This window comes from Taudactylus pleione, unplaced genomic scaffold (genome assembly GCF_031769625.1).
Source record: "Taudactylus pleione unplaced genomic scaffold, aTauple2 ptg000077l, whole genome shotgun sequence".
NCBI classification, from domain to species: domain Eukaryota; kingdom Metazoa; phylum Chordata; class Amphibia; order Anura; family Myobatrachidae; genus Taudactylus; species Taudactylus pleione.
The window spans coordinates 4,466,612-4,477,737 of NW_028284479.1; the positions used below are offsets into that span (position 1 = coordinate 4,466,612).

The 11,126-nt window shown below is 44.6% G+C and overlaps 1 protein-coding gene across 1 annotated transcript in view; it reads left to right on the forward strand.

The window, feature by feature from the left end:
- The window catches only part of LOC148532440 (sodium-coupled monocarboxylate transporter 1-like), a 74,313-nt gene extending 66,182 nt beyond the window's left edge, over positions 1-8,131 (forward strand). Inside the window, exons 13-15 of the mRNA XM_088467875.1 lie at positions 2,009-2,112; positions 3,733-3,821; positions 8,036-8,131. Of these exons, the coding sequence (XP_088324001.1) occupies positions 2,009-2,112; positions 3,733-3,821; positions 8,036-8,131 (289 nt within the window). The remainder of the gene's footprint in view (positions 1-2,008; positions 2,113-3,732; positions 3,822-8,035) is intronic.
- The last annotated feature ends 2,995 nt before the right edge of the window (positions 8,132-11,126 follow it).

An 11,126-nucleotide genomic window follows, 5' to 3' on the forward strand; every position in this document is an offset into this window, starting at 1 on the left:
AGCCACCCCTTTTGTAGTGAGCCACGGAGCGAGTGCTTTTTGCGCTCGCTCCGGGGTTCGCGCGTGCGCACTGGGCCACCATCGACCCGCTTGCGAGCACTATGCGCTTGCGAGCGGGTCTGAATCAGGCCCCATGTCCACAGTAGTGCCTCTTATACACAATGCCCAAATTACTCCCCCATATACACATAATGCCTACAGTAGTAGTGTCCCTTACACGCAATGCCCACAGTAGTAGGGCTCTCTGTACAATGCCCACAGTGGTAGTGCCCCTTTACAATGCCCACAGTAGCATTGCCCCCTATACAATGTCCACAGTTGCAGTGCCCCTATACAATTCCCGCATTAGTAGTACCCCTTATACAATGCCCATAGTAGTAGTGCCCACTATACAATACCCACAGTAGTAGTGCCCCATACAACATCTGCAGTAGTAGTGAACCCTTTACAATTCCCACAGTAGTAGTGCACCCTATACAATTCCCACAGTAGTAGTGCCCCTTACACAATGCTCACAGTAGTAGTGCCCCTTACACATAATGACACACCAGTCCTGCACCAGCCGCCATCCGACAGCTCCTCATGCTTGGCACTGTGGGGGAGACGTCATGACGTCTCTACCTACCACCGCTGTGGTAGCCAGAAGGCGGAGCTCAGGAGTGAGCAGGTAGGGAAGGGAGCTGCCAGGCTCCCCTGGTAACAAAATCTCAGTAGGCGCAAATGGAGAAGGCAGTGGCAGTGCCTCTCCAGCCCGGCACCTCCCAGCTGTGCAGGACCTGCTGAACGTATCACACTGGCCCTGACTTGATGTGATTAATAGGATAAAATCCTCTGATTTTGCATGGAGGAGGTTATATTTCATTAGGGCATAGCTGAACGTGTGCTGCTATCAGTTTTGCAGCACGAGGAGGCAAGAAAATGGGGAGCGGGAAAACCTAAATGAGCTAGATGAAAAGTGTGTCAGGCATCAGTAACCCTCAGTAGCGTTCCAGGCGTGACACGAGGAAAAGTTTTAAGTGACTTACCAAAGGTTAAAAAGTTTTACTAGCTAGGACCAATACGTCAATTCCAGACAAAGTTATGCCTCAATATTTAATAATTAAAACAACAGTTCATAAGTGCAAATAGCAATCAATGGCAATAACCCAATTGACCAGTTTCGCAATAGTCAGTAAAGTTATAGCAATAGATATTACTTTACTGGTAAGCTCTTCGGTGGAGCAGCCCCCTATTGGCTCCTGTCCCGATCAGTTTCTCCATATATAGCCCCAATACTGCTTATGTCATCTCTGCAAGTAGCAGCAATGACAAAGTTAACAAGCAATGGGCATAATTATTCATAAATAAGCCCCAATGACTTATGATATGAAATGTGATCTCCCTTCTAAAGTTGGGTACATACTAGATTATACATTGGATGATTTGCCATTTTAAGGCAAATTGGAACAACAAATCGTCCACATCGTCCAGTGTGTGCGCACCATTGCTCACTCCCGTGCATCAGTCATCGCATCTTCACATCTGCCTGCAGCAGATTGGATAACTCCAGTGCCTCACGGGATCTGGCGCACCGAGAGGGGCTGTTTGGTGCGACTGCAGCAAAGATGTGCGAGGACACAACTATATGCTTTAGATCCTCATTTATTCCAAAATGCCCTTCATACCTCCCATTTTTCCTAAAACAAGATTAAAGTAATAAAGCAGGAAGGAGCTAAGCGATGCAGACAAAGGCTTGCGGGGCCACCTAGTGGCCAACACAAATGTTGGTAGACTGATTAATGTCCATGGACTACATTGAGAATAATTGTCTGTATGAAATAAAACTGATGAATCATTGTATAATACTTTAAAATATATTATAACATATTGCAAACGGATATTGCTGTGAGTTTGTGATCTGTGTTTATATCTATGTGTCTTCCTTATTTCCACTCATCCTATAACAATGAAATATTATGAAGGGTACTACAATGACTACACTGTCCTTACTCCTTGTCTTGTGTCTTAGGCCAGAACTTGCTGATTACTGGTATTCATTATCATACTTATATTTGAGCATTCTGGGGACCCTCATGACTGTTTTTGTTGGGATAATTGTTAGTCTCCTCTCGGGTATGTATTGAAATGATGTTGTGTATATTTCGGGGATCACAAAACTGATCATCCATGATGTATTACTGGCATTTGTTTTGATCAGCAGCAATATGTACACTACTAAAAAAACACTTTACACTGTATAATGGGTGTGTACATACAGTAGGTAGTGTACACTCTGATAACAGACCTGTGTCAGTGTTACAATGACAGTGGAATACACTAAGTTTCCCCCCCCCCCTCCAATCCTGCCAGACCACGTTCCCACAACTCCGCTGACCAGCAGGTCATGCCCTTTCCAGCTTCCGGAAATCAGGTTTATCCTACAGAAATAGTCTTAGCATGTATGTGCAATTCTCAGCTTCCTTTTACCCTAACTTCAATCCATCACCAAAATGTATTGTCACATCCACATTACATATGTATCAGCGAAATTGTGATGCAAGAAAACTCACAGATAACATTACATAAAATATACATTAAGAATTTAAACAAAAAATCACAGCAGGAAAATAACTGTTCCGCAACCTGCTAGTTCAACACCCAATGCACCTAAGATTCTTACCAGAGGGCAATAGAGAGAACATAGAGTGACACAGGTGGCTAGCTATTGCCTGATGGTTGTTGTCTTGAGATAACTGATAAGTGGAAAAATGAAGGGGGAATTTATCAATTATGATTCATTATTCAAATAATTATGAACTTTAATATATAAGGCAGGACTTTAGAAGTCTCTATCTATCTATCTTTCTATCTGTCTATCGTGCATACAGCCTAAGTTTCAGTGAAGCTGAAACATTCATGTGTAACAGGGTGTTAGCTGTGTAATTAAAATAGTGCTATAACTTGTTCTACTGGCAATTAATTGACACAATAAAACACTTCCCAAGGAAAGTTGGCAGGATGGGGCTGTAGTGATGCAATTTGTGTCCCCATGCCCCCCACATCTTCGCCCTGGACCTCCCAAGTCATGAAAGGAGCAGAATAAAGAAGGTAAGTACAGTATGCATTAAAGGTCTTTATTGAGAGTTGAAGTCGATCAAACTAGAAAGTGCAGCTTAGCACCTTAGAAAAACCATGTTGCTCTGCAGGAACCAGATTTAAAATATGTGAACAGACTAAAGGCTCGATCCAATTAATTTGCAAGTTCCTCATGGCACGAGTAACTGCGTCTGAATGTCGCACTTACGGTACCACTGTACTCGCACATTTTTGTTTGCAGCCTCATAGGGCATAGGGCTGCAAGCAAAATGTGTGAGTCTGGGGTGCCGTTACAATGGCAATTTACACCCTTTGCTCCTAATTAGATCAGGCACTCTGAGTCGGGAGGGGTCATGCTCAAGCTGAACTCTATGTTGCAGTGTTAAATGAAAGATACCCGGTATTTATGAGTTTCATGTAAGAGCAGACAATATTTTCTGTGCAGGGAAAGGACATAACAGGTATTTGCCTCCGATCACCTCATCATGGTTTCTCCAGGTGCAGATTTGCTCTATTTAGCTGGATTTGCTTCTAACTCTAAGTTAGGCCCTCAGTGACTGTGACTAAAGTAACTTCAGGTCTGTCATTGTACTTTACACTGTTTTGAAATGTATCAATATTTAGAATTGTCATCAACCATATTCATCTATTTTACAGGAGGACTGAAACAAAATGTAAATCGTGAGTTTCTCTTTGGAAGACAGGATTGTGCATTTGACATGTTGTGCTGCCTTAGATCTCACAAAGTAAGAAATCAACTGCAAATGGATTACATGTCTTTTATACATAAGACAACAAGGGGCCTATTTATCATTAAATATTCGTGGTATATTTCCCAAAAGTAGCAGTATTCGAAGGATACCAGCAAATAATAAGGATCCCCCAGATGTAGTATGGAGGGAACACAGCAGATATCTCTGATACAGTATCTGCTACGGTTCATCCATTTTCGTCAGCAATGCAGCCCCCATAGGTTTCTTTGAGGGCTACTGTGCAGCTAGATTTCCCAAGCAATGGCATGCAACACATTCTGTAGCTTGGCCCCTGATAGGTAACTCTGGGCCTGTTTCACTTCGGATCGCTATTCTGCTTATACGCACACAACTGCGTTGCTAATATCAACGGTGTTATTTAAATGTTTGCGATCGCAGCCTGACATTAGGACGCCCACTTCCCCTTACTCACATCCGTATACTTTAACAACATAGAGAAACAATCTGTAACATTGAGTAACATTGGACAGTTAGAGAAGCCCAGACCTTACTCAGGATTTGGTTACTTCAGCGCACGCTATGAGTCCTCAGGCAGCGTCTGGTTTCACAGTGGCTAATTTATGCGCGCCCATGCAATGGCATTGAAACGCACTGGCACGCCTGCGTTCAGCCGACCACCCCCGCCGTCAGCACCCCAAACGGCACTTCCTGTCAATCACTCTGCCATGGATCTGCGTATCCTCTGTGTTCGCAGTCCCAAGCAGAGTGGCGCCGTATGCAACAATCGACCGATTGCGTGCGCATAAGCAACTGCGTTCCTTGGTGGATCAGGCCCTCTATCTCCAGATAGCGTTATTCTATAGTAGACTATGGGTTACTATCTTGCATTGTTGCCACGCATGCGCAATGTGCACCAAGGACCCAAACCAGGGAGCACTGTGATAGCATTACACTCTCACACTGCTACCAGCTCTTCGCTAGGCAGTGGAGTAAGTTCATCCCAGACGCCAGGAGGCAAGTTATAATTTGGTGCCCCCCATCATAGCCGCTGACACTGTAATGCCAGACGTGTCACACTGACATTCTTAGGAGCAGCGACACCAATGAGTAGGGACAGGCTATAGATAGACGGAGGAGAAAGCTGATGGTTCGAAATGGAGCTCTGCACTAGAGTATGGTGGCTTCTCAGGTGCCGGGAAGAGGTTCCATGTATTGCACAGCCCCAAGTGTGGTGAATATATTGTGGGCAATGGAGGAGGTGCCCCTTCAGTGCTGGTGCCCGGCGCCTCCATTATCTCCCATAGTTCTGCCCCTGCCGCTAGGATGGGCTCTTATCAGAGCCATCTAATGGCAAGAGCAGAATAGTAAATTTACACAAAAAATATTTATCGCATCCGCATGAAAAATTCGGATTGTGATAAATATCCCCCAAATCATTTTAAATATAAGGATTTATAAAATATTACTACCAGTATAGTACCTCATGCTTTAGCATGTGGAATTGCTAAATTTTAAGCCAGTACCACACTGGTGGGCAAGTACAAACTGAGCGGTGATTGGCAATGCTACATCTTCTGTGATTTTGGCTGCTGGGTTTAAAAAAGTGGCAATAATGTTAAATACAAAACATGCCTCGTTATGAATTTAATATTAATGCTGGCTTTGAAAAGCTCCACTTAGTAAATTAACTCTATGGCCCGTATTCAATTTGGAGCGAAAAGCAGTTTTCGCGGGTGATGTAATTTTCACCTTTTTTGGTTTTACCCCATATTCAATTTGAAGGACTTTGCGCCTAGGCGGAAAGTCAATGCAATGTACCAGGTGATAAAGTTTTGCCTATGAATAGCAGGCAGAAAAAAGTGCAGAATTGGGGTTTTGGGGTGCAACGTTGCGGGAACACCAATACAGCCTTCAGACAGTCCCCCAAAGGTAAACTGTGTCAAAAAGTAAAAAAAAAAACACTTAAGGACCACCCAAAAAATGACTTTGAAAAAGGTGGCAAAAAAAAAATTTGGGTACAAGTATGGCCCAAGTGTTTTTTTGATTACAGGTGCTTGCGGCAGGTGGATTTTTCACGATTTTATCCAACTACACTTTAGCAACTTTTAAATATGCAGACCCCCATTTTCAAGTACCCAAAATTTGCTGGGAATAGTTATTTTCAGAAAAAAATGCTCCTGAATACTATTCTGCACCACGTATTGAAAAACGCTATTTAGCAGCTATTGAGCCCGTTTAAAAACCCCAAATACCTTCAGCAAGCCAAATCGGGGGGTATCATAGTGAACCCCAATGTCAGAGCATCTTTTGGGGGTGTCAGACTGATTTCCCCAAATCTGACAGCACTTTCCGCCTATTTCAGTTTAGCCGGGTGCCGTTTTCACGTACTTTCATATTGAATATGGGGTAAAGAGTGCACGCGCGAATACTTTTCCGCCTGCCAAACAGGAGAAGTAGGCGGAGAGTCCGGGCCGCAAAAAAGTATCGCGGCTCGGCTCATATTGAATACGACTCTCAGTGTTAGTTTTGGAGTGTGGTACACCTGTAGTATCCCCACAATTGGTATTTGATTGGTGCATTCAAATATGTGGGAATTAAAAAAGTGGCAATAATGTTAAATTCAAATCATGCCTGGTTATGTATTTAATATTAATACTGGCTTTGAAACGCTCCACTTAGTACATTTACCTCTATGGGTTAATTTACTAAGAATCGTGTTTGGTCGAGATTGCAATCTCAGGTGTGTTTTTTGCCATTTTTTACAATTCGTAAATTTACTAAAGGTAAATTCAGGTGAGAATTTGTGAAACTCTCAGCAAAACTTGGGTGAGAACACAGACAGAAATAAATACACCATCGGCCAGAAGTCCTCGGGTATCTGTTTATGCCTCAGATCCCCATCATGCCCCTTTATATGCCTCAGAACCAGCCTCTTCATTCTATATATGCCTCAGTGCCCCCTCCTACCCTTATATGTCAGCTTAGAGCCCCTTATGCATCTTTGTATGGGTGTGATATGAATGACCGTCGGATGTTAGTCAAAATCCTGACGCCGGCAGCCCGATGGGTGAAGATCCCAACAGCACCCGTAAGCATACTATTCCTACCCCTTTCCCCCCCTAACCCTCCCTTAGGGGTGCCTAACCCTAACCTCCCCCCCACGGGTGCCTAAACCTAATCCCCCCTCCCCACACCCTAAATGTACCGGGGGGGTGCCTAACCCTAACCTCCCCCAGGGGTGCCTAACCCTACCCTTCCCCTAGCCTAAACCTTACCCTTCCGGGGGGTGCCTAGCCCTAAGTCCCCCAAGGAGCCCTGAAACCTATGCCTCAGAGCCCAACATGCACCTTTATATGTCTTAAAGCTCCATCATGCCCCTTTATATATCTCAGGGACCCTCTTATGCCCCTATGTAGGCATCATAGCACTATTATGCCCATTTGTATGCCTCAGAGCCCCATCATGCCCTTATTTGCCAACCCAGAGTACTTCATACACCTTTATATGTCTCAGTGCCGCTCATACCAATTTATATGCCTCAAGATCTCGTCATGCCCCTTTATATGCCTCATTACCCCCTCCTGCCTTTATATACCAGCCCAGAGCTTCTTTTGCACCAATTCATGGCTCAGAGCCCTTCATGCACCTTTATATGCATAAGAGCCCCTACATGCCCTTTATGTGTCTAAGAGGCCCTCACATCCCTTTATACGACTCAGAGACAGCTCCCTTATGCCCCTATATATGCATCAGAGCCTCCTCAACTCCCTATATATATATCTCAACGTCACCATTGCCAACACTTACCATGTTTTGGTTGCTACTTTTGGTATTCTGGTTGCAAAGAGATGGTTAGGATGAGCCAACAGCACATGTGCACTACTGTATGCTTTAAAGACTGCTGAATGCGGGATTCCAACACACCACCCATCTTGGTTTAGGGACAGATCATATATCTGTACTGATCCTGGATGAGTGGTAACTCTAAGCACTGCAAACACCAACTCTTTTATAGCTGTTAAAAGCCAAACAGAACATTCTGAGGCCCTGATATCTGCAGATCAGTAACCTTTTGTAGAGTCCTGGTTTTATTAGGGGTTCAGGCTGGGGAAGCCAGGGAATAATTACATTTTTTAAAATGATTTAGTAGAAAGTTGAATCATTCTTTAAAAGTACTACATGATTAACTATTACTGCTTTGTATGAAATATCTAATATACTACTGTAATATATCATTTTTTTTTTAGGATGACAAAACTGAAGACTTGAAACCACACTTAAGAAACGGACATGACAATCCTGCATTCACACAGGATGATTTTAGTCTTTCACAACTTAAATGAAAATCCATGATAAATAAAAGACACCTCTGTATATGTCACTTATTTTTATCTTTGCTATTATGCTTATACTACACCATTGCAAGTGTTAATATTGTCTAGATCTCCTTGATTATCTAGAACTTGTTGATGTGATGTGGTTTGGGTTACTGGCGAGACACAGACCACAATTACAGCCTGAGCTGAGATCTGGGTAGGATGAGGGAAATGTGGCTCCTCTGTTGTGGTCTGATGCATTTAGGGACACGTGGAGCAGTGTCCACAAGTGATCGGGGAGAGGTTAGGGTTAGGCACCCCACGGGAAGGGTTAGGGTGCGGGAATGGGGGTTAAGCACCACCGGGAGAGGTTAGGTACCCCGTGGGGAGGTTAGGGTTAGGCACACCAAGGGAGGGTTAGGGGGCCGAGGGGGAGGGCTAGGGTACTTACCAGCCGTAGTAGGGATTCTGAACAGCAGGCTTATGTCATCAGGATCCTAACCGGCGGCTTTTCAGCCATCGACATATAATACCCAATCCCAAGTGATCATAGAGCACGTTTGTACATGGACGTGGAGGCGCAGTGGATACTTTTTATTGTGTAACTGGTGAGGATAGGGAAGGATGTCCTATATAACATAGGTGTATTGGTGGTTTGTGTGACCAACCAATGACAGAGAAACATAAGCTGGGGGGCTGCAAATCAAGCAAATAAAATTAAAAGTTATCAAGGGGCAACAATTTTTTAATTAGTTTCTTATTGGGAAATTCATCAATACGTATTTAATTAAATTGTGCTTTGAGGTCACCCTTAGGGTCAGTTGTGTGGTAGTGCACCTGGTTGCGCTTCTGTTTGGCCACATATTTTATGAAAACTGGTTTTGTCTATCACATTGACCAAAAATAGTTTGAATTGGTAGTGGACCACCAACCGGTGATATTCCTGCAAATGCCCCGCCGGCACCCAGTTTGGGAACCACTGGTTTAAAGGAATATTTTCAAATTAAGAATAACAACATACTCTACAAAACCTCACTGAAAACTGAATGCCATTAGCCCTTCTGATAGTTAACATTGCCCCTACTGACTTTCTTAAAGATCTTTGTCTAATTTTCTTATTTTGTTAATATGGGCCTGATTCATTGGACTAGCAGCTGCCACATTATGCTAATGCTGCATCCGATGGGCTGTCTACTGAGATGCACCCCAGCTGTGTCTGTAATCCGCTGCAGTGCTTAAATAGTCACACCATCCAGCAGACATCGGCCACAACATTGGACCTTAGAGCAACCCTATAGTGGCTCAGAATGTCCAACAATACATTGCCCCCGGTGCCAGTGGAACTGGGTCTTCTGAAGCATTCCCTGACACCGGCATGCCCCTGTTATGCCCAGTGGCGCCAAGAGAAGGGTGGGTACTAACTATCCAGGCCCAGGCTTGTAGTGGGGACTTTGACTGGGGCAGTACACCTGTCAAACCATAACGCAGGTGTCCTAAGGCGAGCTCAGGGAGGACAGAAACCTCCCGCGGAGCAGAAGGGCATTGTCCCACTTTGCAGCACTGCTGAGGTTGACAAATTTGCAGCGCGCAGCTGACTCAGGATAATTAGCTAATGCGCAGGATGCATCTAAAGTCAAAATACGTCCACTACCGGCTTTCCAGATCCTAGTCTTGCATCTGAAGATGCAGCATCGGTTCACTATCGCGACCATCGTTCAGTTTATCAGCCATCTGAGTAAGGCTAAGGCTACTGAGAATAGACACCTCCTCTCCGCTGCCGAGGCCAGTAAAATCTACATTGGAAGACAAAGACACTATCCTCTGTACTCCTCGAAATTGGGTCCAACACGCCCCTGTTTGCGAGAACGCAGCCAGTCACAGTCTCATCCCCAAATGGGACAGGCTGCGGCATCCAGGGCACTGCAACTGGAGCCAAAGCACCATTGCAGGACATGTGCACTGAGGCTCTGTTACATGCCCAGTATAAAATAACAGGCAACTGTGTAAATATCACCCTAGTGTCCACCCTTGAATCAGTCAGTGTCCAAAATTACAAAAGAAACATTCATAGATTCATAGAGCACACCTGTGTGTAAATCGGGTCCAAAAAAAAAGACATAAACTCGCATTAAATACTATAGTGTAACTGAAGTGCACGTAGTCTGCCAATATTTGCAATCTGTGCATGCGTATAAGACGCAGTGCGCGTGCGCGAACTAGTCCATGCGATCGGGAAGCGTTAGCACCCTGAACATAGATGACCCACAAGCATGAGTGACAGGACGAGCCGTTTGTGGGTGGTGACTGGGTGGTCGATGGTAACGGGGCTGTGGTGGTGGGAACGCAGGCGTGTCTGTGGGTCTTAACGCTGTTTTGGGGAGTGCATAATTAAGACCCAGCATCAGCATACATGTCACATGGCTGAATTACACACTGCAGCACTCGCAGTGCTTGCGGTAGGGTATGGTCATCCACAAGTGCTGCGTATGGGTCCGATGTTACTCGATGTTTCATGAATTATAGTAATCATTTTTATAGTCAAAACTCTGGAGTAAAAAGTGAATGGTAGGTGAGGCACTGCCTCCCCTGTCTACCTTCTGTGCACATTCCTGATCAAAACACACCAAATTTCCAGCACTATGGGGCAGATTCAATTAGCACCCCGCAGCTAATTGCCACGCCAGTCCAATTCACGCGCGGGGAAAAAACACATTGATTCTGCAGTTGACACGGAATTAATTTGTTTACGCGCGTGAGTCCTGATTTTATGGCGCAGGGAAAAGGCTATTCAATTGAATAGCTTTTCCCCGCGCCACGGGGATTTTGGACGGCAATTAGTCGCTGGGACAACCCCGCGGCTAATTGAATCTGCCCCTATATACTGCTGCACCTTTGTATAATGCCCACATGAACCCTGTATGTGTAAATCTGGCTCTGACACTAGCCAGTGCCTCCCCAGCCATTTACCTCACCGTACGTCACTGATGAACATTTATATATCTCATGGTCTGGTTGCAGAGTA